The sequence below is a fragment of the Opisthocomus hoazin genome, chromosome 5 (genome assembly GCF_030867145.1).
Source record: "Opisthocomus hoazin isolate bOpiHoa1 chromosome 5, bOpiHoa1.hap1, whole genome shotgun sequence".
Lineage (NCBI taxonomy): Eukaryota > Metazoa > Chordata > Aves > Opisthocomiformes > Opisthocomidae > Opisthocomus > Opisthocomus hoazin.
In genome coordinates, this window is record NC_134418.1 from 14,165,967 (window position 1) to 14,193,421 (window position 27,455).

Consider the following 27,455-nt stretch of genomic DNA (forward strand, 5'->3'; position numbering starts at 1 on the left):
CTGCTTATCCTGGGGACCTGTGGCTTTTGGTGAAGTTGTCTTACAACTGTTTTTTCGATGGGCTTCACTACAGTGGTGGACTTTGTGCTGCTTTTCCTTATCAGCTGTAATGTGGTTAAATTGTCTGCCCTGAATGAAAAATCCAATTTGCACATGTTTTTCTTGGGCAGTATTTCCCCTTTCTGTTCTGTGGATGGGCTCTTGGAAGCCATTTCCTTTGATAAGGCTCCTCCTACCTCAACAAAAGAAAATCCTACTAAGAAGAAGATTGATTGGCCTGGCCCTGATGCTTGCTTTGGCAGGTGTCAGTGAGAAGCTGCTGGATATGGAGAGGAGCAGACGAAAGACAAGATCTTATGAGAAATAAGATAATATGAGATTAAGATAAATAGCTTATGAAAATAAGCTAGTAGAAATTTCAGAATGTCTTTGATAAGTAGTAATATAAAACTTCAGACACCTACGTGTTGTACTATGTAGAAGTGACGAAAATATACTGGATATTCTGTGTGACAGTCATTACCTTCAGAATGCACTGCCTAAAGATAACAGGCCGAGTGTGCAGTGTTGGATCCCTGTGCATAGCTTTCAATGATGTAAAAAAAGCCCTGGAAATAATTGCAAATGCAATTTGCCATTCAAAGGCAGATCAATTGCATTCATTTTCTATATGATAAGAAAGAGTAGCAGTAGCAGTTGGTTGCTGATTATGGATAAAGACATAGCATTTTTTAACCTTGAAATCTTCAGGTTTGAGTGCTTATTTTAGGGATTAAGCTAGAAAAGGTTTGGAAGCAGGCCAAGTGTCAGTGGTCTTACTGGTTTAGACTTTATCACAGCATCTAGTGCAAAGGATGGATCTGAGTCTTCCTGCACTTCTAAAGCAAATCCAAGTGGTTTCTTAGGTTTTGCCAATCTACCTATTCCCTTGTTGTAGTCCTTCTTTTCATTACACAGCCTATTTTTAATGGAAAACTCCCCACCTCCCTGTTGACTGTACTATCAGAAGGAAGAGATGTCAGAATCCTGTTAGCTTTAGTTTTGTGATTTTTAACAGCATATGGTTTTAGCAGCATATGGTTTACTTGTCTTGTAAATTGTATTTGTGAGAAGACATTGTCCCCTCATCCTGCAAAGCTGAGAATAATAATCTGAAGTGTGAGGCCTGTGAAAGATACAATTCAGTATGAAGAGTGAATAGAAATCTTATGATGCTTATAATGACATGCACTAATCCATATTGTCTAGGTATTGTTGGAGAATAAAAATAAAGAAGCAAAGCCAAAGCAAAATTCAATAACCATGTGTTTAAATTCTGAATAATATTAATATTTTAAAATAACAATATATATTAGTGTTTTACATAATGGTCATTGAGTTTGGGTTTTTTTTAATATAATTCTTAATTAGCTACACATGCCATTTGATACTGTAGAATTGGTCTCTTATTTTGGTACAAAGTAATTAATGATTCATCTGTTCTTATAGCTAGCCAATTTATATTTTATGTTGCCAGCTGGTTTATGGTATGTCAAATACACGGGGAAGGGTATCATGGGTGTACTACATTAAAAATACAGTTTTTATCTATTGGTACATAGATACAAACTAATCAGAAAATGGAATTATGACCTTGCATTACTGAAGATATGAAAACTGCATGATTTTAAAATTATAACAAACAGATTAGCATGTAAGCAAGAAAAGACAAAAACACTTGATGGTTGCATTTGCACAAATGAGTGGGGCTTTCTGTAGCTGGAAATGCAGCATGAAGTTACTTGCCAATGAGATTTTTACCAGCTCCCTTAACTGGATCATCAATGTCCTACGTTGGAGGTACTTATATTACTGGGTGTTCTCTTTAATTTTATCATTTTTACTGTGTCAGCTTTTATTATCATTAACAACTAGGCTCACAGACTCAATTGTGTCCCAGCAGGATTTCAGATTATTCCTCAAATTACAGCAATTTGTCATGATGTCAATGTTTTTTAACCTATAACCCTAGGTTACCTGCAGAGTCTGCAGAGTCCTCATTTCACATGCCACAGATTCAATTTATATTGTATGTAAACAATTACAGTGCTTCACAAACAAAAAAAAAGACAGGCAGAGTCAAAACGATGGGTCGAAGTCTAGCTTGTCTTGAATCCATTCTAATTTGGTGCCCCCCCCCCCCCCTCCCCCGTGGGATATAGGCAATGCCAATGGTATTGGCTCTTTATCATAAAATGAAGTAGGAGGGAGTGAGATTCTTGTTAATAGCAGAAACTTTACCGTTGGTGGCAGCAACAGAATTGAGAAGAATCAGTGTTATGACTAGTATTTCTCCTGGTATGTGACTTTGTGACTTTAAAAGTTTTCAAGAGTTTTACTGGTATAATAAGAGAGAAAGAAGCAAAATGATCTTGAAGCTGAAAGAGTGTTCTAGTTCAGGGACACCCGAAGCTGGGGAAGCGAAGAGAGGAGAGCGGCTGTTCATCCACTGGTAGCTCGTGTGACGTCCTGGTGTCCTCAGTGCTGGGGGTGGGGACGGGTGGTCTGAAAGCCCTGAACCAGCCCTGTTGCCTGGGATGGCCAGAGCTGTCTTACAGGACACAACTGCGCTGGCACATGTCTGCACAGAGAAGCTTTAGGACAGCTCAGCTGCCCAGTGGAGGCTGGGACAAATGTAACGTAGAATTGCATTTCTTTTGTTCTCTTTTTATTCCTTTGTTACCATTTCAAATACCCCAACCACATGTTTACCTGCTCTTTTATTGCTGAACTTTGCCTGTAACAAGGCGATCTTGCAGAATCACAGAATGGTTGAGATTGGAAGGGATGTTTGGATGTCATCTGCTCACCCCTGCTCAAGCAGGGCTACCTAGAGCCACTCAACCAGGACTGAGTCCAGATGGTTCTTGAGTATCTCCAAGGATGGAGACTCCGCAACCTGTGCTGGTGCTTGGTCATCCTCACAGTAAAAAAAGTGTTGCCTGATGTTCAGAGGGAACCTGCTGTGTACCAATTATTGCCCATTGCCTCTGGTCCTGTCACTGGGCACCACTGGAAAGAGCCTGGCTCCATCCTCTTTGCACCCTCCCTTCAGGTATTGATATGCATTGATAAGATCCCCCTGAGCCTTCTTTTCTCCAGGCTGACCAGTCCCAGCTTTCTCATCCTCTCCTTGTATGTGGGGTTCTCCAGTCCCATCATCATCTTTGTGGGCCTTTGTTGTACTCCCTCCAGTATCTCCATGTGTCTCTTGTACTGGGGAGCCCAGAACTGGACGCAGCGCTCCAGGTATGGCCTCACCAGTGCTGAGTAGAGGGGAAGGAGCACTTCCCTCCACCTGCTGACAGTGCTTTCTCTAATGCAGCCCAGGTCACCATTATCCTTCTTTGCAACAAGGGCACATTGCTGGCTCATGTTCAGCCTGGTGTTCACCAGCACCCCAAGGTCCTTTCCTGCCAAGCTGCTTTCCAGTGTGGTGGCCCCCAGCATATGCTGGTGCCTGGGGTTGTTCCTCCCCAGGTGCAGGACTTTGCACTTCCCCTTGTTGAATTTCATGATCTTAGAGTTGTTAAGCAATTTTGAGCTATTCCAGTGCACAACAAGGAGCTTTCCAGTTCACCCTCTTTAATTTGACAGAAACACAGTTTTTGTTAAAGGGCTGGGTCATGTATCCTCCCCCACCACTGCGAAGTGCCAACTTTGAGGACTGGTGATGTGGAAGTGTAAGGTGAGTTTCTCGGAGTAGAAGGAATCATAATCATCCCATAACTTGAAAATACCACATTTTCACAGGTGTGCTCTCCATTATGTTTCAAGCACAAACACTGCTTCCCAAAACATTTTTCCTGTTGGGTGTTACATAGTCTTTCCTTCATTTGATTTTGGTTACAACTGAATGCCATCATTATTTCATGAGTTCACATTGCTATTTGAGTGATGTCATCATAAAGTCTTAATGACCTCATAGACTTACAGTAATACAAGCAGCAGCAATTGCTGCTATGGCCAGAACTCAAAAATCAGACTTCCAAATGTAAATATGAAATCTTAATGAATTATCCATAAAATGTAAGGTATGATACATACCAGTTCTGACTGCATGTTTTCTGACAACTGGCTGGAAGTCTGGCAGTGCTGCAGAAATGGCACGCTGTTAAATACAGTATTGAAGTTTCTCCTAGCTTTAAGTAACAAATCTGCCACTAGCCACATTGTTTCTACAGTCCTGTGTCTCTGTTATTTCTTTTTGATATATTTACAATAGTGATAGCAGCAATAGTTTCCAAGGGCTGGGGTGATTTTGCCTCTTTAATCAGCTTCATTGCTCCCAAACTGCGTTTTCTAGTTGTATGTGATTCCTCATTCCTGGTGATGGCAGCTGTGAAGGGGCTTATCCACAGTTCTGTTTGCCAGTGACAGATACGGGACTCTTAGCTGGCCGCTGCTTCTTTCTGATTACTGTCACCTCAAAGGTGCAAGGGTTGATACTTAGTGGCCGTCTTAAATGAATTTCCGTACTCTCTGAAGCACCATTAACATTTTCACCCCCATTAAACATGGCTTTCCATTTAATTCTGGATTATTTGCATTTTGGAAAATTTGTGTAATGTGGCAAAATACGGAAATCCAAAATTACTACTTGTGTGCTTCAGTCTGAAAACTGATCTGCATTTTAGCAAAATGCTGAATTTCAAAATGATAAAATGTAATTTTTTTTTCTCAGAATACAGAATCATTGTTTCATGCAAAAAGGCTATTTCTCGAAACAAATATTGGTAGTCTTTCAGAAGTCTGAGATTCAGGAGACCTGACTACAGGAAATCAATTGCAGTAAAGTGAAATCTTAGTAAATCCCTGTTAAGGTGGTCAAGGGTCGTGTTGCCAAAGTGAGGGTGAAGGAGTCGAGCTCAGAGGACACCCAGTAAATAGAAATGATAGAAGGAAAAAATAGCTTTCTGGGGAGGCCTTGACTAGAACAGAATAAACTGAAAATGGTTTTATTATCAAAAATCTCCACAGTTAAAAGTAGGTGTTTTACTGAAATACAGAGGCTGAATGTGGCTGCTGTGCAAAACAGGGGGTGTGGATCAGTGAAAATCTGGTGCATCGGCTTCCAGACCCCCGGTTCTGGGAGCTGTAGCTATTGCTGAGAAATGAGAGACCCTGCCTCCCTGGGATTGCAAGAGCCCTTCTCCCCACAGCCTGCAGGCTTAAACCCCTCTTCAGCCTAGCTAAGAGAGACCAACAAGACTGCAGTTCTTAAGTGTTACTTATAAATGTGAAGTAGAGATCAAACCTCTGTGTTCTCTGCCTTTCCATCACTGTAAGCTAGTGACATGCCTTTAGAAAGGGATTTGGTTAGCCACAGTGTTATTAAAGAACTTCAGTTAAGCTTTCAGGTTAAATAGCTTTAGTGTTTTCTATTTTACTTAGCAATACATATAGATAGATAGTTTACAGTGCTTTCTCTGAAATGATATTGTATTAAATTACTGGTTTATTCATGTGTTTTCTGGTGAGCTTGAAATGCTCACATCTACCAGTTACATTGGCACAAATGAAAGATAAATCTTCCTCGTTTGTTATATATAAATTGGATAATTAAGAACCCACTCTTAATTACTGTCCAAGAAGTCATGGAAGTTACAGTTCTAAGGGTGTACCAAGTAAGTCTTTAGATTAAATTTCTTTAAATAAAACTGTGCAAAATGCCGACTGCCAGAGGTTTCTGCCACATCTTCATTTGAAAGAATATTTTATAATCTAAGTGCATCTGGTTAAAATTTTTAAAAGTGCTTAAATGATGGGAGGATGAGATTTATGGTTAGATCCCAAACAGGGCTTAGGTATATGCTTAAATACAAATGTGATAAATACAAATATATGTAATCAAGCTCATTGGCTGCCTGTTTGTGGGAACGGCTAAACTTACCAGGCTGTTCCCATCGCTCCGCTGAGTTTCTGAAACTAAGTAGGGAATTAACCCGGAAGCTCAAGCCCATCTTAGAGTATTTCTTGCATGCATACATTTAGCCCAACAGAGAATGCAACTGTATTGCTTTTTTGTTATGTTTTTGAAACTGTGTTAATGTGGGTTAGCTTCTATGGAGGGGGTGTGCGATAGTATTACCTGGCAAGGAAGAAGACTAGTTATGCAAGGAGGTAGATAGGATTTTTAACAGCTCATACAGGTTGGCAGTATTTATGGACAAAGCAGAGCAAGGACAGCTAAGAATCAGTGGTGCTTAGCTATGGGATAATCAGAACAAGTAAGGATCACAGGCAGTCTCGACAATCAGACTGTGAGGTAGGTAATGAGAGAAGAATGGCAATGGGTGTGTTGACAGAGGAATTCTGTAACTAAAGAGATTACATAAATGACAGTGGATATGAGGAAGAGCCTACAGTCGTTAGCATATGTAGGTTTGTGGTTATGGTAGACACTTTTACTTCCAGATACTTAAGCTCTCCCAAACCCTAAGGTACACAAGGTCCCTCTCTTGGCCCTTACAGCCCACACCCATGGCATGGGAGATCAGAGTACATCCCTCCTGCTGCCTCAAGGTTGTTCAGAGAAGTACTCGCCACTACAACAGTCATTTTTCTGCTGCTGGGGTGTGCAGTATTGATGATCTTCTGCTGCACCCACCTTGCTGACTTTTGAATTTTCCTTTATTCCCTCAAAACCGCCATGACCCATGACTGCTTCTGTGATTTGCCAGACTGCTCACTGCTTGTTTTACTGCTTCCGTTCCAGTCCTCAGGTCACTGGTCACTGTGCCCTTAGGCATGGTGCCTTCTAGATGGTCTTCCTTGCCCCTCCCCAGTGAGTTGTTCCTTGAAGCTTAGATACATCGTTCTCTTTTCTTTGATTTATAATTGTCTTAAGCATACTATTATTGCATTACTTTTCCCATGCTCTGGTCTTTTCATTGCGCTGGCTCAGCAGTTCATTAGTTGAAATTAGTTCATTCTGTTACAGACTATAGATATTTTAAGGCCTAGCATTTATGCTTGTTCAGCAACTGCGTTAGTCCCTGTCTAGCTGTAAGTAAGGTTAAATATAGTTCTGCAGAGTTTAGCAAAAATTGTACCATTAAGCGGCCACCCCTCCCCTTCCTTTTCATTAAAGTGGTTGGTGACATGCTAGGGCTTCGTTTTGCTTAGCAGATGTTTCTTTTCCAACAGCAGGTTATGCTGGGGCCTTTTGGCCTGTGTTAGGGGAGGGCTCCTGTTCCCTCCTTTGCCAGGCTGAATTTCCCCTTACACACAGTTGCATGTAGTTTTGGTTCCAGATGCTATTTGGATGACTGTTTCTCTTACATGCATAAAGTAACTGCAAGTGGAAAAACTTGAACTGACCTCAAGCTGGGCTCAAAAAGTCCAAAATTTTGTTGCTGTGGTGAGCGTCTCAATCACTAAGACACAGGTTTGTGTTCTTTTTAGTTGGGATGGTTTCTGGTTCCACAAATACTGCATTGTTTTGTTGACACCTGGTGGCACTTCAGCAGGAGGTGTGGTAAGTGTCCATACCCAGATTTTTTTTCTCTTGAACTAAAATGAAATGATGTTGGATTTCCTATGTGAGTTATCAGCATGCTATTCTGTAATAAGGTAAGACTGTCTCCCAGTTTTTTCAGGGAATATTTAGTGGCACCAATAGGAGTACATTCGTATGCAAGCTCTAGATCTTACATCAGCAAGCATGTCTCCTTTGTGATCTTGTTTGGGACCTCTAAACTATAGAAAGGAACATATGTGCCTTCGTGTTTAGCGTTTCAGAGTGCTGGTTCTAGGGAGTTCCCCCCCGAGTTGGCAGTTTCCACGCTGCATAGGCTGAGCACTTCACATTTCCAGGTTCTGCTTGGGGCCAGGCGCCTCTGCTGTTTTCATTGCAACACTTAATTTGTAGGTGCTTTATTAGGTTGCAAAATCAATTAATAACTTTCCACTTATACTCTCCCTTGTAAGTATAGTTCAAAATAAGCAATGTGTTTTCCTTTCTTTAATTTGCACTTACTCTGTCTTGAGCCACAATAAAAATAATTCCTTTTGATGTTTGTGCTTCCATTCCTTTCAACTTATTCCTATGAGGAATCGTTGTAGTTATTGTTTACCTTGTAATTCTTGGTTTCCAATGCCAAATCACCTCTGTGATTTGTCCTTTTTTCTGGATTTTGATTCCTGTTGTTGGTATGAGGGTAGCCAGAAGTGGAACACAATGTGTAGTGCATTTGCTGTTTACTGCAATGTAGTATGGCATTTCATACTTCTCAAAATTTGGGTTTTAGCATGTGTTGCAAACTTTTATTTTCATTCAGTGCTAGCTTTCTGCATTTCTGCTTACAAATTACTTTTTCTCTCACACCATTCAATGCTTATGTGTTGATTTTCTGTTAGATGTGGGTTTTGTTTTTTAATAGCTTGAATTTATTTTTAACTATTGTTTTACCAAGTAAGTATTATTTCAGAGATTGCAGCTCTTAGAGCAGGTGCAGAATTTTTTACTGTACTTCAGATACTACAGTAATTTAAATATTTGGATGATCTGGAGGAAAGGCTAACAGCAAAATCATTGTTTATATTGCTGCAATTTGTTTTTTGAGAGATTTCCTCTCTCTTGAGGCCGTACCAACAGTATCGCAGTGAATTTTATGTAGAAGATAGAATTTAGCACTGTATCATTTTCTGGAACAGCTTTTTTGTTCTGCTGTTCCTTCTCACTTGCCCAGGATGGCTGGGGTCTGCAGGCACTCCTGAATCACCAGGTTTGGATGTCTCCTGACTTATTGCAGAGCAGAGCAAAGTGTAACTACTCTTCGTGGTGTAAGGTGATGCTGGAGAAAAAGCTGTTTGCACTATGCCTATCTGAATTAATTAAGCATGTTGGTGGAAGGAAGGAGTCAGGATGAACACCCTGTCATATGTCATGTCATTTCTCTGCGGTCTTGTGAAAAGCCTAGTCTTTTGGGCTAAGTTCCCTTCAAAGCTGTCATCTTTGTATGAATGTGTGTAGAATGCAGAGACGGTAATAAATGATCCTGTATGTTGATTTTGTTTAATAGACTTGCCATGTGCAGGAAGTCTTCTTGAATTATTATTTCTTGAAATATTTTGAGTTCCAAATTAGCAAAATCTTAGGAAGAGTGGCTGTGGTTTGCTTTTTAATATGAAAGTGAATGCAATCTTCTAATTTGGTTTGATATTTAATTATATGCTTCAGTCTCAAAAATGTTTTAGAGGTGTTACAAATTCTCAGGCAGCTTCTGATATTTTGTGACAGGTCAGAGTATTTAAAAGAATTTCCTCTGGTTCCTCTCTTGATCTTGTGCAGAGAGTTTGTCCCTTTGTACCTGCTTTGATGTCTTTTCTCTTGATTTTATCTGTTGAAATTGCTCATCTCTCCAGAATTTCTATATTGTATCAGTTTAATCCTTTCAGCATGCTGATTTTTGGAAGCTGTTTTAGATACTGCCTTCCTTTCCCAGTGTTTTGACTGAGTAGTAGCCTCACCACACAGATGCTGCATCAGGATGCTGCTTAAATGTGTGTTTTGGTCCATTGCTATTCAGGGAGGATGAATGTGACCCTTAGCATGGGTTTGAATACTGTTCTCACTTGCTTCTCTCCCTCTCTTCCCAACTGCTTTCTTGCACAAATATGCACACAAGCATGTCTTCAAAGTCTAAGGGAGATCTGTCAGTGCTTGTATCCCCACTCTAATTTCCTTTTTCAGGACTTTCTGGTCTATGTTTTATAGCATCATTTCTTTGGATTTTGCAGTACCTCAAAGTGACAATTTTGTATTTGCTTCACACCATGTGCATATTGGCAGGTTCTTTCTTACTCTCTTTTCAGGCTTTCCTTTCTTGTCTAGCTTCACATCATACTCCAGGGCCTGACATCTACAAAGTTATTTGGGATGTGGGTCATCTCGTCTTAGGGTGTGAAGTTAGTTTTGTAATTGCTGCCTTGCCTGGCTATGGAGTGATAGGTCTTGTCTGGAAACCATTTCTGACAGTGTGCTGGGTGAAGTGCCGGGAAGAAAGCACACGGATCAGCTCCTGAGGCTCCACTGTTGTGACAGTGCCCATCAGCAACCTCTAGTGCTGCGAGCTCTGGTGCCTGTGATCCGCTCATCATGAACAGCCGCTGAAACATCTTCACTTCATGATTTTCAGCCCTTCCCAGAAGGATTTTAGCTGTCTTCCATAGGACCTATTGCTGCTTTGCAGGTTCATAATTTTTTAGTAGTGTGGATAGATTTCCTGGTTTTTCTGTGCGTAAAAGGATGCAATAACATTAGGTTGAATAAATGCATGCATCATGATATTATAGGCTTGCATGCAGAGGCATACATTTCAAAAGTTTTTCTCCCCTGCACGATAGTAGCACTAGGTAGTGAGTTGCTGATGCTGTAGGGTAATTCAGAGAGAGGATGCTGTCGTGGGTGTCACTTTAGAGAGAGTGTCCCATACACACCAGACAGTGCTAACAAGGTACATGCTGCCTCATTTACTAGGTATAAGGCAGCATGCAAGTGATGCTATAAGTATTTCAGTTAATTAACATAAGTATAAAATATTTATAAAACTAAACCAAATTTGCAAAGTGAATAGTATGTTTTCTGCAGCATGTAATGCAGTGATACTAACTCTAGCATATTACTTTTTGTTTGCACTATAGATACCTGTATGTATTTATATTTTTATTTCAATTTGAGAAACTGTTGGGATCAGAGTAACCTTTGTTGTAAGTAAAGGCTAAGCTGGAAGCATTTGTTTTGGCGGTTGTTCCCCAGCTCCACCTTCCTCCTCAGGCTCCAGTTTTGTTTGTCCATCAGCACACCTGGCTTGCCTGGCAGTGACAGGCCCTGGCAGTGACAGGGTTTCCATTTAGGACTCACCTTGAAACCTTCTTCTAGGAAACTGTAGTTTCTACATTGTCTTCTTCTGTGATGCTGTTTTCTGTGGCGTAAATAATCTGCCTCGTGTTTCTGAGGACACAGGAGCTTGTTTTAGGAACAGATGAGCTTTATTCGCTTGGGAACAGCATCTCATAAGCATCAGCATTGCTCAAGGATCCTGCGTCAGTCTCCATTTGATGACTGTAGTAGGGAAGATAGTGTTTATGCCCATGTAATTTTTCATTTAAATAGACAAGACAGTGGAAGAGTGAAAAAGAAGCACAAGGAAGGAAGATGCTTCACAGCCGGAATGAGTGCTTGATCTTTGATTCCCCGTACTGTGCTCTTTCCCTTGCACCACTCTTCCGATTCCTGATGCAATCACTGTATAGGCTTAACCTCCAGATTAGTAAGTTCTGGCTAAACTTCCAGTTTCTCCTTTTGGCATTTTGCCTGTTCTTTTTACTTTTCCTTCCCTTATCATTTCGCAACCTTGCTTTCCATCTGTCTAGCTAAGCCTAGATCTGCTGGAGCCTGTTACAGTATTCTGAAATTCGCCAAATGAAAACTTGCCCCCTGAATGTGCAGAATCTCTCCATTCATGCCAAATGGAATTTCTTCATGCTCTTGTTAACTGGTTCCTTGCACTCATTGGCTGATAGATTGTAGGATTTGGTTTAGATGTGATTTTAAACCACTAAAGGTCGAGGCAAAGATGTAGTCGCTGTCTCTAATACAGTGTTTCAGTGCCATCCAAGATTGTGAGCTCACGGGGTTTTCATGGGGGCCTTCTGCACTTTCGCCTGTTGCCAGATGCTGCTACAACCTCTGTCTGGTAGCTCCAGCTCTTTGGCCTCAGACTTGCTCTGACCGGACTCAAACCACTAGATAGGAAACTGCTTATCTTTCCATTTTCTTCTTTTCTCTGAGGGGAACACCTGAAAGCAGTGCCCAGTATAGGGTTGCCAGACTGCAGATTAACGTGCCAGTATGGAGCTAGGAGAGGGCTGTGGCATATGCGGCTGCTGTGGTAGGATGGGGAAGCCTACTGCTTCCCAGCCAAAGTGATACAGTGGCCCTAGAGAGGAGCTCATATCACAGGGGGGCACACTGGGGGCACGGGAATGCCATGGCTCAGGGCATCTGTTCTGCCTCAGGGGGAGTTCTCGCAGGGAAGCATTATGTCCAAATACCCTGGCTGCATTCTCTCAGTTTTGGAAAAGATCATTAAATTAGGCCCAGAGCTCTCTCTGTAGGGTAGCTCCACCACTATCACCAGCATACCACAAAAAAGAAGATCAAAATTGCTGGTTCCGGTGTGAAAAACTGAACGTGGTGTGGATTCAGTTCATCCCACGCTCTGGCTTTTTGCAAACCTTACAGTGGCACTGGCTCTGCTAAGGATCCTTATCTAGTATTCACCGGAACAGATAGAGTGAAAGATGTTGAAGGAAGTCAGCTTCTGTAATTTAAATTACTTGATGATAGTTTTTAATTGCTTGCTTTCTAAAATTGCCAGGTGCTGGGAGGCATTTGTTTTATTCTGTGTCTAGAGTATGCAGGCTAAAAATAAATTATTTTTTCTGAGGAGGTGTTATTTTTAGGCTTAAAGCAGCAAAAGGTAGCATGTTGAAGAAACTTCCCCTTTGTGAATAATAGAATATTTTCCCATTGTGATAGCCATTAGGTTTTTAAAAACTGCTGGGCTACATCATGATTTTTAATACTAAATATTCAATTTAATATACAGTAACTGAACAGTGTGTATTGAAATATAAATTAAATGCTATAAATGTAAAGTTTCTAAACAATTACTGTGGAAGTGTTAGAATAAGACAAAATTATTTACTTTTTACTTGAGAGCTATGATTGATGTAATTTTTCTTATTACTTTCTGTGTTAACTTTTGGCAGTATCTGTTTTTGTTTAGCTGTCAAAGAATCAAAAATGGAATTGCGTGGTAGTGCTGTGTATTTGTATATGTTTGGCTATTAGGCAAATATAAATGGGACTATTCAGAAATGTTTGGAAAGACAGAATTTTGTTTTTTAGGCAAACTCTGGTAGGACTCATTTGTGATACGCTCATTACTGTCGCAAAGCTATTAGATTAATTCCTTTGCAAGTAGGCATCAGGTAATGAGATGTACTTGGATGTCTTCAAAATAAACAGTGGTGGAAAGATGATTGTACCCATGCTACTTTAATCACATAAGGGGTAACTTCCCTCCAAGGCATACAACTCATGCTGAGGTCTGTGCCGTCAGGGCTGGACCGTTTCTAAGATCTAACTTGCTTAAAATTAGCTTTGGGTGTTTCTGTGGCAATTTGCAATGTAGATCTAGTCTCAAATATAGGGGAGGGTATGATCCAGACTGCAAGTTAATTCTGGATATAAGTACTAAGAGCAAAGAAAAACACTATTTTAAAGTTAGCATTCTTAAATAAAAGTAAAACTACTAGTCAACCCAAGGGAGTGGATTTGCTATCTTACCCCTGGCTCAGAGCTCTGAGTCCCTTCTCTGTCATGCTGAGTAGGGCTGGAGGAAGACTAACGGAGTAGCTTTTTATCACATTATAATTCCTTGTTGCTTTATGCTTTTAAATGAAAGGCAGCCAATGAGCTCCAGTATTTCTGAACAGGAGTATGACTGTACTATGTAATATCATTTTCCTGGACATTATGAATAAATAAATAAACAGCAAAGCTAATTTGCTGATGGCCTAGCTGGAGAAATCAGCAGCTAAGCTTTTTACATGTCTGTATGTAAACTAGATATGCATAAATGGAGAGAGCATCTGGCTCATAAATACTCTCTTTTGGTGAGAAAATTCAATTGCAATGAAATATAACTGTAAAGGGTTACCTAAATATTTTCTTGTGTTTTTCTGTAGCTGACTAATGGTATGTGTTATCTTATTCCATTTGAAGATGAGAAGAGAAGGTTCACCCAGTTTCACATGGCTTGCAGATGTTAGGATAGGGTTAGAAGCAAATTCTGTCAAAGCACTGAAAAAGCTCCAATGACTACACAAACATAAAATTAAGGTAATATTTAAGATAATCTGCTTTTGGTGCAATTTGTGTAACTTCTAAGGAGTTTTAACATCACAGTGCTTTAAATATCTTGTTCTTCAAAAATAATTAATTCAAAATTCTGTGCCAGTTCAAAATGCAGTTCCATTTAATTTATAGCCATTGTGTTTTACTAAATGAAGTACGGAATGATCTGTATATGAAAAGTTTTGTGAGACAAAGAAAACATTTAAGAATTCAACTGCGATTTCTTTCAGTTGCAGTTCAAGCTTAATTGTTCTAATTCCGACTGAGTGATGAATTTAGGAGTAGTAAAATGGGGACTTGGAGTACATGACAGTGCTTTATTTCAGATGTTGAGAGTTTTAATTATTAAAGCCTCTGCTCTGATAAAAGTGTCTAACAAAGCTAGATAGAAGCTGTTTGTGAGAATGCGTTTAAGAGGAGAACAAAAATGTTCTGCAGGAACAAAACAGGACAGCCATGCATTCAACAGGTATTTATAAATAGGATCACACAGGAACCCTCAGGACCAGTTGCCTTCCAACGCCGAATTCTTCCCTCTCTCATGCTGCAGAGCTTCTTGATGGAAATGCCATGAGCAAACGTGATCAACAGTCATTCAGCCAAAGATTTGTTCGCATCTTCAATTCCTTACCACTGTTAGGCTACACTGCTACCAAGTTGTACATTCTCAGTCCTGTTTGTCTCTTTGCTGGTTTTGATTCTTTCCTCAGGGTACTGGCTGCCTCCTGCTTCAGTTTCTGGCTCCTTCTTTTTTCTTTCTCTACCTTCCCCTTTCTGCAATCATTCTCCCCAAAACTCTGACAAAGTGACATACAGGTTTCTTCCTCTCCTCAAATTATTTCCTTTCCCTGTCCTATCAGATTTCTCTCCTCCTGGCACAGATGCAGTTTTCATTTACTGTGGTCCATAACTCTGCTATTTTCCTGCTGACACCCACAGTCTGTATTGGCATCTGTCATGCCTGCCCTTGACTTTTACTTTCCTCCTTATCTCTCCACTGACACTTTCACTAAACGTCTTACTTTTTAATTTGCATCTTAATACCCTTAGTCTCTTTCATCTTTGGGGAGGAGAAAAAAAAAAGCTCTTGACCTGCTAGCCAGTATTCCTGCTTTTACCTCTAAACTCACCCTGTTCTTGTTATGCAGTTATTTTTCAACCTCTTGAATCCAGTTTTTGTTTATTGCTGCTCTCCACAAAGTCTCTAAGGACTTTCTTTTGAAGAAAGCTCAAAACCAGGGCTCCATCCTCATTACTAACTCAGTTTACTTCAGTGTATCTGCTGATCTGTACATAGTGCTTCCACTTTATAGTTTGCTTGTAAATTCTTTCGGATAGGGCAGTCTTTTGTGTGTGTTTGTACAGTATTCAGGTCAATTAGTGGGTTGTTTTATGAGTACGACTGTGAACCTCTGTGGAAGTACAAATAACTAATATGTTTTTGATCAAAGGTTCCTTTCCCCCCGCCCTCTCCCTGGATATTTGATCAGATCAAGATATGTATGTTGTCAGTGGGATTGATAATAAGTAGCATTTTAAAATGGCACAGATAGTTATCTAAAAACATTTTCTCACAAATTTGTGTTGAGCTACGAAGTCAGAGCAGAATTTTGCTAATCTTTCTCATGTGAACTGACCTACTTAAGTCCGTGGACTACTAATATTTGCCATACGGTAAGGATTTGGCTCAGAATCTTGGGAAAGCATTTGCATGCACATAGGGAATATTGTATAGTGTTTTTGTTAAAGGCTTCCTCCTCATTCCATTCTTCCTTATGAGACTTTTTTAACTTAAAAGTGGGAAGGAAAGGATAAACATGATCTGACCAGATGTGATGCCTAAGGAAGTTGTCTATGAACCTCTCTAATTCAAATGGTGAGAGGAGAAAATTGTCTCTGGATGGGAGTTATAATTTTGATTTCACAAAAAAATGAAAACACTCTTTAACTGCGTAAATTACACCTAACAAATAAGGGGAGAAGACTGAAAATGATAGACCATAAAAATCATAACGTTTGAATTGGTTGAGGACAGATAAGAGGAAACAATTGCTGAGCTTATGTGGAAGGGCAGGAACATTCTCCCAGGCACTGCAGAAATTGCAGACAAAATGGTCAGAGAAATTTAGAGGTAGTTACAAAGAAAATGATATGCTGTGCTTTTTCATAGACTTTCAGTGTGGCTTTTTTGAGACTTTACACATATCTATTTATTTTCGATAATAAATTTTCGGTATAATTCTTTTTTTTGGAAAGGAGAGAACACATGTTCATTTTTCGTATGTTTGTAGATATAAATTATTCCCATGCACTTTTACTCAACTGTGTTGCTTGATTTTTTGGGATTAAATGCCCTGCAGGGTGACACTTCTTCTGGTTTCAGCAGTCGTCATAGCAATGGGGGAAAGCTGCCCACTGTTACCTCTGCAGAGGAGTCCACACTCGCTAGTGCTGCATATCTGACTTGGGTGCCGGACTGAGGAACTGAGGCATCCGATATACAAAATGGAGAAAGAGAGGTTTCCAATTCAGATGCTCATAATTGCCCTCCAAAAGCTGCACTAAGTACTTGAGGAGCTCAGGTTCCTAACAAAAGCATCTAGGTTATTTTTCTAAGACCAGACAGTTTGACTGGCCCCTGCACAGCTGCTAAAGGGAAGCACCTGCTTGATCCAGGCTGGTCTAACTGTGGCATCAAATAGTTGAGTGTAAACTTGCTGTTTGTTGTATTCTCTGCCACTGGCTTCAGCAGAGTCAGGATTACAAGTGCAATGTATATTGATCACAGACCCTTTTGTCTTTAGAAGAACAAATCCAAGATGATAAAATAATGTGGCAGGGAAGGGTAAAATAAACCATCTCCATCACATAGGTTAGGGTAATTTTACACTTCCTCATTTCAATCAAGTTCTAGGTATATTTTCCCATTCATTGCATTGACAGGTTCTCACAGTTACTTTCTGAACTGTAGCTACTGTTGTCATCAATATTTATGCTGTACTTATTTCCAAAAAACAGGTAGCAAATTCAGAATAATAAAATACACTGTTGTCACCCAAAGCTGCTGGCAGGACTGGATGCTTGTTTTGGGCTACTGCCTTGTGCCGAAGGCTTCAGCTATGTACCAGGCCATGCAGATCAGTCAGGAAAACGTTGCTGATCGTGAGGCAGCAGGTCCTGGTTTGTTTGGTGTTGCTGTTGGCATGCTTACCCTCTCACCTGAAAAGAGAGTTGGTATTGTGCACAGCCGTGAAAAGTGGATGGTACCAGTGTGTAAGCAGACAGGATATCCTGAAGTTGAAAGGATGTGGCACATGAACAGGCGTGGGCAAAGGCAGCAAATGGCAGAAGAGGATGGGGCAGGCACTGAAGAGCTGCCAGTACCACCACAGTATTGACTGATGCTCTCAATGCAGAAATAACAGTTCAAGTATTGTCACCTACAAAAACTGCATCTAAGTAAAATGTGTTCTGCACAGGTGCTAATACTGAATAGCTGCTTCTACTTTCCCACCTTCTCAAATCTGAAGATTTCATAGATTTACGTGTCAGGTTGAAGATGGTTCTGTTTTATTTTGCTTTATCGATGATGAAGGGAAGAAGGTCATTCCATTGCTATTCTTCTTTCTCTCCCATCCTTACTTCATCTATTGAACTGGCAAAAAAAATCCCCAAAGCAGTTATTTTATCTTACTTTTTCTGACTGGTTGCCTTGCCTCTACTGCTTCCATTTGCATAGGTAGCTATTTGGCAATTTCAGCAGTATTTGTACAGGCTGACACGGATTGACGTTGCTTTTGCTGCGTGTGACGGTATCGACTAGCACAACGCTGTGGTTGTGTGTTAGTGAGCAGTATGTGTCAGTGCAAACCCCTTTAAGCAGCTTGAAGTTTTTTCTCCCGCATCCCCTCCCTTAATTTTTTCGTTGCCCGTCTTAACCATCGGAAGAGCTAAAATCATTACCTGCAGTCTCATTTTTCACTTCGCTGCGTGCAGCCCCTGTGCGGTTGGGCAGCGAGCGGCTGGCGGGGAGGGGCCTGCTCTGGTGCAGCACGGGCAGATGACAGCAGCAGGCAGAGCCGCTCTCCGGGCGGGTTTTGCTGCAGTACGCGGATTGCCGCTGTGCAGCAGGCAGCGAGAGCCCCAGCAGCAGGCGCCGGGAGGAGGCTCTGCGGGGCGCTGCGTTAGGGAGTACCTGCCTGAACAACTGGGTTATTCTCGAACTGCGGGAGAAGTGCCTCTGTTCCCTGCACGCAAGCTCCCTGCTGGCTTTCTGCATTCCTGATCTGTCGGAGACGTTTCTCCCTCCGTCCTTCTCCCGCTACTTCTTTCTTTTCCTTTTTTTTTCCTTTTTTTTTTTTCGTTTTCCACCCCGGATCGTGGCGCGGCCCCCCGCCCCGGCGCGGTGCCGCATCGCTAGCGCTCATGATGCTGCGCGCGGCGGCCCGGCGCGCGCCCCGCCGCTGCTAGGCAGTGGCAGCATGGATGGTGCTCTTGTGACGACCTCTGCCGATGCTCCCAGTCCACTGCGGATAGGCATGCTGAGTAATCCTGCTGTAAATGGGCGAGGACACGGACACGCGGAAAATTAACCACAGCTTTCTTCGGGACCACAACTATGTGACTGAAGGTAACGTGAATACTGTCGTTACGCTCTTCTTGCCTTGCGTGTTCTATGCCAGGAATGCACTGTCATGGTTGGAGATGTAGGCTGTTCCTTTTTTTTTTTTTTTCCCCCCCCTTTTTTAAACAGGGAGACTTTCAAGGCATTTTTCTGTGTGGTGTAGCAACAGAATCTGTTTGAATTTGCTAAATCCCAAAGGCATTCTGTCATGCTACGGCAGTATATGAAACTCTATGGGCTGAAGAAGGTCTTGCATTGTGCTGAGTTTGTGCTAGTGAGGTGTGCAGCACCTGGCATTGAATGCACTGTAGCTGCAGTGTGGAAGGTTGGAAGCAGTTGATTACTTGAAAAACGATGAAAGATTTGAGAGTACTAAAGTAAGAGAAATAATCTGCGAAGTTAACTGTTTGCTGGTGTAATAGAGGTTATATATCTCATTTTGGTAATTATAGCCTGAGCATCACAGACATTGCCGAGTTGATTGTTCCCTAGAGAACCGTATACATTTAGAAACGGTATGTAAGCATAATCTTTTGAAATACTGCTGCCTTCTTTCCATCCTCTCTGTATGTGCAAGGTACATGAGAAAAGAAAAGATACCTTCATTTTAAATCATCCAGTGGCTGGTAGCTTATTACATAAAAAGGAATTTTCCTGCAGGTGACACACATTAAATGCCGAGAGAATTTACCTTGAGACTAGTGAAATGGTTGGGTCAGGTACAGATCCATATTTCCTTGCCAGAAAGTTGGATTAAAAGCAGGCCATTTTAAGATTGATTGATGGAACAGGAGAAATTGTAGGTGCTTGACTTTGCAAATATATTTGTGTGTGCAGAGTTTTAACAGCACTTTCCAGCAGCAGAAACAGTACTTCAGTGCAGGCTTATATAATATGAACATACTTAACACCGGGGTCAACCAGTACTACTTGAGACTCAGTCTCCAGATTCTGCCGTCATTTGATCAATGCTTGGTTGCTTAATACTCCCATGCTGCACCCTGAAATGTGATCAGCTGATGCTCTCTTGATTATCGATGATTTGCATTTTTTTAGAATGTAGAAAACAGCAGGATGATTTTGCTGTACTGTGAACATAAAGCAGATTTTTCAGAAGAAAAACTAAAAATGCTGCGTGCTGTATCTGTTACCACTGGCTGGTGCAATTGTTTGCTAATCTTGCCTCTAGGACATTCTTTGCATTCTGGTTCATGTTTCGGTGCATTTTTTAATTTGTTTTGAATTTTTGGTTAATTCTTTTTGTCTGAATGATTATTTATATTTTGAGATGTAGTCATCCGTAATAATATTTGAAGAAACTTTGTCTTAAATTTATGATTTTATGCCTTAGATTCTGCAAAATGCACAGTATAATTACTGCAGCGTACTTGCTACATGTTGAGATTCAGATGTATATTTAATAGGCATGTGCAGCTATGTTAACATTTGGACTTTCAAGCCTGTCGGTTTTGTAATCTGAGGAAAATAATCCCTTGTGGATTTTGCAAATCGGTGTTCTTCTTTTCTGTATGTTATGAGTGTTTTAAAAGTTAGATGGAGATTTTTAGTATTTTTGGGGACATTGCTGACGCAAGTTTTAGATTTTCTCAAGTTTTATCTTCACTTGCTATTTGGATCAGAAGGGACTGAATGTTCTTCCATGATTGCATGTGAAGTGGCTTGTCTGAAATGAGTCAAAATGTACCTTAGATATCAATGTTGGCCTGTGTTGTACTTTTCCTGTGATCAGAAGTCATCATGCAGTAGGTTGGCATCTGATTTTGAGGTAGATGAAATATGGGAAACCTTCAGTGGCAAAGTGTTAGTTCTTTAGCTCTGACTGTGTAGTGTTTCTTGGGATTGCTCAAGTGGTCAGCTGTAATAGAATTCTTCACATCTGTTATATCTGACGTTGCCAAATCTTTTAAAAGATCATGAAAAGCATGAGGGAATGGATTTATCTGTCAAATTTTTCCAGGGACACCTTCAGCTCGAAGAGGACCATCACGAATTTTAATTTCTCATTGATTTACTTAGTTTAAAATGCATAATGAATATGTAAGTTAAACTGGTGCTTAAAATGTGCTTTGCTTCTTCTGTTTTGTTCTATTTAATTTTTAATTTTGTTTAAAGGTTTGGCTCCATGAAAGAACCTTTAACACTTTTCACGTGTAAAGGCCTGAAGTCCTTTCACAGTCCTTGCATTTGGTCCTGTGATACGTTAGTGCTGCGTGTATGATAATAACAGACCTATAGGGACGCAGTTACAGGCAGTAATGTGTTGCTTTGTTATACTGGAAAATAATTCTATTGGGGCCAAACCCGATTCTTTCTTTTGGGGTCTTTGGCTTTTGTAATCCACTATTTAAAACAAATATACTGTATCCAGTGTGTTAGGGAATTTACTGATTCATTGTTGTCTGCGAATAACTACACCTTCTCCTTCTGTTTTCAGAGTTTTAAAATCTTTGTAAGGGATGTCCTCTGTCCTTGCTGCTCCATGCAGCAGACTAAATTCATTTACAAAAAGAGGTATTCTGACCTTTATATGCACTTTCTTCCCCTCTATTCTCTGAGGAAAGCAAAGCCAACAGTAATCAAGAAGATGTGGGTTAACTATAGTGTTGCTTTAGTTCTTTTCTACTTCTTTAGTGATTTAAAAAAATGAAATTGGGCGACATGGATTCATAGGGTATAGGAAAACTGTGAGTCAAATCTGCTTTGCTCTGCTTTCTCGCTAGTGAGCGGAGCGTGTTGCTAATGAAACTGCTTGCTTGAGTAAAGTCAAATTTCATCTCTCTGATAGGTCATTATTTTGTTACATTGGGATTATATGTATCAAATGTGACTTTACCTTGACTATGGAAAATGGAATTGGTTTTTAAATCTCAAAAATTCCTTGATTTGATAGTTCATGTTTTACTGTTGATGTTATACTGTTTCTGGTAATAGGCATTATAGACACACGTAAGACAACAGTGACTGCCTGGACTTGTTTCTCCTGTTACATATGCATATCTGCAATAAAACCAGTGGAGTTGAAACAAACAGGACTTGAATAATTTTGTCATTGTAAGCCTTAAAAATGTATTACAGTTGCACAATGGATAAAGGCAATTTAATTCCAGCAGCAATATACAGTAAGTTTTTCAATGATCACTTTCAGAAGTGGTTTTTGAAGGAAACTGCTTTAATTGGAGTTGTCTGTGTGGGGAAAACAGAAAAGACCTGATGAGATTTGTAAAGAAAGAGAGGAGAAAGATCTGAGGCCTAGAAAATGTGACCTGTGAGGAAAGATTAAACTTTTTTATGTGAAGGTGGTGAAACACTAGGCTGGATTGCCTAGGGAGCTTGAGTAGTTTCTGTCACTGAAGTTTTTAAAAGCAAGTGACATAGATGTCTGTAAGAAATGACATGTGGATAGCTGAGCCTCCCGTGGGGCAGAGGGATGGACTAGATGACCTCTGAGATCTGTTCTGGCTTGTGATTCATTGCCGAGCTGTGTTTTATCTTTATTGCCTTTTGCACCCCAGCTGTGGGAACCAGCTGCCCAGGAGATGCTGTGTCAGTAAAATGTATTATTTCTACAACACCTTTAGAAGAACAGAGAAGAGAGGAGAGGCACAGTGTAACATGGGGAAGAAGATGGGCTGGATGAGAGAAGCATGAGCTTTCTTTACTTCAGGCAAAGTCTGTTAGGGGAGATGGCAAGAAGATTGTGGACAGTGAGTTGGGGGAGAAAGGGGTAAAGGAAGGAAAAGGCTTGTGTGCTTTTGGGGGCGGAGAATGGCCTGCAGTCTGAGAGTTCCTTTAGTGTTACCTGTGCTTAAGATTAATGGTAAAACTTACAGGGCTGCTTCTGTGCTTTGCTGTCTGAGGACCTTGGGAATAGCCACACAGGATCTGATTCAGAACAGTGAATTGCGTGGTAAGGTCTTTGTGTTCCTGGCAGGGGCAAAAAAAGTTGTGGGAAATGATGGTGCTGCTCCTTTGAGCAACTGCACTGTTAATTCAGCTACCCTGTATTTTACAGATCTAGTGATTGACAGAGAAATAATGAACAAAATTCACTATCCTTACCAAACTGTGTTAAAGGATGTGATTCATATCCATCAACCCAAATTTGTCTGGAGAAATGTTTCTCTGGTGGCAAAGGTTGTCTGCAGGGTGTCTGCAGACGTGTCTAGCATACCAAGGCATCCTTTTTATGTGGGTTATCACTGTTTTGGGAAGAAATAAAAAGTTGCTTATACTCTCAGTTTCCCGAGAGAGACAGGTTCCTCCCTTAGTCTGGCCCTGCAAATTCAAGTGAAGCCAGTGAAGTTGCACAGGTGCAGTGGGGCAGAAGTTGACCTGCACTATCTAGTCATTTATATGGCTGAATGGTGCAGATTGGTTCCATATGGCTTAACTTCTATTAAAAAGTTAGTCATGTTAATGGTATGTTAACCTCCTCAAATGTGATATTTGAAGAATAATGAGAATTGCCAGTGTAGTGTAAAACATATTGAATTGTAACTATGTGAAACGTTTATTATAGAGGATGAAAAAAGACATTTTTTTCTTAATGATTTTCAAGGAAAATCCTCTGCAGATAATGAAAACAGATTCTGGGGGCTTTTTTTCACTTAACTAAAAAAATTAGTGTCTCTGTTCTTCATTAATAAAGTTAAGGGAAATTACCTATTTTCATCTGCCAAGAACAAATTTATTTATGAACTTGTCTTTCCTAAACATCTTAAATATAATTTGAATAAGAGCTGACTGCCTGGGAGTATTGGATGAATATAGCAAACAGGTACTGCTCTACTAGCTCAGGCTCACCATCCATTTCATCTCTAGTTCACTTATTTCTGAGAATGCCTGGTGACAAGCTTATTAAGAAAAATGCAAGAGAGAACTCTTCCTCTCTTAACCTCCAGCAATTCAGGATTTATGTTGTGAATATTGATGGGTTTTATCTTTTTACAAAAATCATGTAGAAACAATTTTAGAATGACCCTGGAAATGATTGGTCATTCTTTCATTCTAGTCACTGGCGTTATTTATTTTTTCCTCAAGTGCGAACAGAGCTAAACCTTGTTAAAGCATAACTTTGCCCCTTCTTAAAGAAGATATAGTTATGTCTTTCTGTGCATGGATTTGGTTTGTCTTTCATTCACAGTGCTGTTCAGATGAATGTTGTGGGTAGCCTGGAAGATTTGGATTAATACAGTTAGCTCCATCCAAGTGACGTTGCTGATTTTGTAATCTTTATTCATGCAGCTTAGTTGGGAGAAGCCATGGAGGCAGGGCTAGCACACAGCTGTCACGCTGGCTTGTGCTGAAGCCTGAGCCGTTTGCTCATCCGCTCCAGTCTGCAGCTGGATTTGTGGTTCAGGAAGATCCAGCATTGGTACTACCCGAAGCCTGGATCTGCGTAGCACAGACATGTAAGGTAACATCCAGCATGTGCAACATGGGGCAGTAATTTGTTCAGGCAAGCCTGGAAAAAGCAATATAGATTTAGCCAAGGTGAATTACGCTGTCAGCAACGCTTGTCACTTACTGTACCAGCTGCACATTCGAAGTACTCCACAGATACAATTTTCATACTCCTTCCGTTAGGCACTCATCTTATCATCATTTGTATTTTACTCGCCAAATCTGCTTTCTGAAGAAATCGTAATCATGAGTGGCATTAGGACAGTTCTGACCCTAGACTAGGACTTCAGAGTTCCTTAATTTGCTGTTCCGAGCGTTCCTAGAGAACAGGGACATGTTAGTGTTGACTCATTACTGACTCCTTAAAAGATGTGCCGCTTCAAGGAAGGGGTAGGTTTAACCACTGGCTGTTAGATCCTTCGAAGAGAGCACTTCAAGCTGCTCTGAGCTGCAGGACATGCCTAAAAGGCATAGAGTTAACTTGGTTTGGATCTCCAATTAATGTCATGCCTCCACAGGATGATTATTCACATGTACCCTGTAAAATGTTACCAAGTGTGACTAAACTGGGTTGCAATCTGCCCCGTTTGCAAAGGCATAAATCTCGAATGCTGGAGCGCTGATTTTGGTGCATTGCCCTCGGGGACTGATGGCAACTTTGGCTCTCTTTTCATGCATATATAATCAAAAGATGATCTCCCGCTCAGTAGCTATATAAAAACTATATATAGTTGCTGTGTAGTGTTAGAGGTCTTGAAGAAGTGGATAAGATGTATTCACAAAAGAGAAGAAACGTCTAGAATATTAGCTACATGAGAAACAAGCCAGGCTGCTTCCATGACAGTGAGTATGCAGACCTGGGAAAGAAGCTGGTTCTATCAACCTGGGGCTTTTCTCAGGTGCTAGCAGTGTCCGAGTGGCACAAAAGACCAGTTAGTTTTGGCAGTTTAGCCTATATGCAGTTTATTCATACATATATTACGATATATAGGCAAATACGGACTAGAAACATTATAAATGGAAGTTTTTATAGTATATTTAACTACATAACTACTATATGTAATAGATTTAACTACGTTTAAAACTTAAAAATGGAAGTTCAGGAGGTCGACGGTACGGTGTATGCGTAAGATTAAATGCAGGCATAAAATGTGGTCTATGCAAGCTTGCCTTCTGTGCCAGATTTCTTTCTAATTGAAACTGACAATTCAAAAGCATTGAATAATGTAAAACTAAACAACACCGTGCAGGTAGAGTCAGTGTCATCGTTCACTGCAGGAGCAGTGTATTTACCATATGCATCATTATGGAAAGAAAATTGTACTTTGCAATGTATTTTGTTTTCTATGTAGACCTCAAACATTTCAGTAATGTTTTATATATTGAAATGATGAGTTTAGAGAATAATAGATGTGGTTTTTACACCAGTTTAAAATGTGAAACACAACACAATAACACTGAATATTTTATAATAGAAAAAGAATGGAGTATCTTTTATTAGAGCCATAAAAAGGTAATCAATCGTTACTGCTTACATGGTGTTACTACATCGTTACTAGTTTCTGGATCTTTGAGACTTTCCTTCCACAGCTGATTTCACCCACTGTAGTAAGGCTTTGCGTAGAGGAGTGTATGCTAAGAGAAGGTATTTGCTGGCTAATATCTCTGTAGTTGTTTTGGCCAGGTGAAGGCTGGCAGAGTAAGTAATTATCTCAGAAACAGAGGGGAAATTATTATGGGGATTTTTGTGTTTAAACAAGAAAGGGGTTTAAATGTACTTCTAGCCATATTGAGGCACTTTATTAACCTATTTCTATAGTTCTTAGATTAATCGTGTTTGCCTAGCAACTCACCTAGCAAAGCAGCCTTGTACATAGTGAGAGTTCCTTTTCTCAAGAATGTTTCCTTGCTGAAAAACTATTGAACCTGTTATTTTTATTGCTTAAATGCAGATGAGAGCAGACTGTATTTTGCCTGTGCAAACACAAGTAATAAAAGTGTACATTAAGATACTCAATTCCTAACAAAATCTTTCAGCGCAACACATCATGCAGTTCAGAGACTTTGGTGAATTATGACAGGGGTTTGGGATCTGTATTGTTAAATATAGCAGTGCTTTTCCTTTCATATTTACTGATTCCTCTGTTTAGGAAAAAAAAGATGATGGACTATAATGATTTTTGTGTGTGTTTTACTGAAGGACAGAGTACAGAAGAAAGTAAAGGACTCAGAGTTGGTTTATTACCCTCTAGTTCCAGTTCAACTCAAGTCTCAAGAGGACTTAATTAATTGTCACCTTAATTCTTCCCATTTGTAGTGCTTTTGTTGTTCATGTGACCCAGGTGTTGCAAGTTGTGGATGACTGTGCAAAACAACACGATTTGCATAAATTCTGAGGTTAATGCTGTCCTGTGATAGTACTGATTGCATCAAAGACAGCCGGAGTTGGGCCAGTTTCTAGTGAAAAATAAAGATCATCAGTGTTCAGTTAAAAAGAAATGATCACGTGTTTACTTCTCTTTATTTTTAATGGATCCATATTATTTCTCCATAATCTAAGACTTTAAATGAGTATTTCAAATAGATTAAAAATAGTTCTCAAACAGTGAGCTGGTCACCAATTTTCAGTAATTTATTTCTAAACTTTTATCCAGTCAATGCAAGCTCACATTCTGTTAGCTTTGAGAGGTTTCAATTTATGATAGAATTTGGCACAAGGTCTTTAAAATATCTTTCCAGGGTTTTCAAATTTGTGGCTGTAAATCAGGCTCTATCTCTCATCATTTCATAAATAATTTCTGATAGAATGTCTTTATTTCTACATTGTGATATAAGAAGAAAAATTCAACTAATAAATTGTTATGAGAATTAATTAGTAAAATTCAAGAAATAGGCCCAGAATGCAGGACAAAACTGACTGCCAAGGTAGCACAAGACTCTTGTTATGCTACATGTTAATTTTTACACCCTGCTGGATTTGATATCTTTCATTTCTGCATGCAGATCCGTGATAACAGGAATAACCAGTACAAGATGAAGTCAGGTGTGTATTCTGTAGTCTTCTTTTGAATGGAAGGTTTAGGTCAAGTGTATTCTCTTTAATCAGCAGTGAAGCTCAAAGCAGAATCCATGTTTGCAGTGTCTGTGAAATAGGTAGCTGTGAATTATTACATGTCTTAAGAAATTCCTGGAACATTTGATGCTAAGAGTCAAGTAATGGGCATATGGATGGTAGTGCTTCTCATTGCTTGGGAACAATGGGAATATGTTTTTGTGTGTGTTGTGTGCGCTTGTGCTTGTATATACATGTTACCCTCACAGCAGTCTTGTGGATGGCTGCTAGTATGTGTTTTCTGGTGTGTCTGTATTCCTTACAGTTGCTGTGCTTGAAATGTGAGTCTAGAAGTGGTGGAATGGCTATGTAGAGGTTTCAGCACT

At 40.1% G+C, this 27,455-nt stretch overlaps 1 protein-coding gene across 8 annotated transcripts in view; it reads left to right on the top strand.

Annotated features, from left to right (window-relative positions):
• The window catches only part of PPP2R2C (protein phosphatase 2 regulatory subunit Bgamma), a 208,576-nt gene that overhangs the window by 42,608 nt on the left and 138,513 nt on the right, over window positions 1-27,455 (top strand). The window contains exon 1 of one of the 8 annotated variants that reach the window (XM_075420480.1): window positions 17,909-18,599. The exons of 2 other annotated variants lie outside the window; for them this stretch is intronic. In XM_075420480.1, the coding sequence (XP_075276595.1) occupies window positions 18,530-18,599 (70 nt within the window). In that variant the 5' untranslated portion in view covers window positions 17,909-18,529. Of the gene's footprint in view, window positions 1-17,908; window positions 18,600-27,030; window positions 27,061-27,455 lie in introns of those variants that run through there. 5 more of the 8 variants (XM_075420474.1, XM_009936348.2, XM_075420477.1 and 2 more) reach the window with 5 other exon arrangements.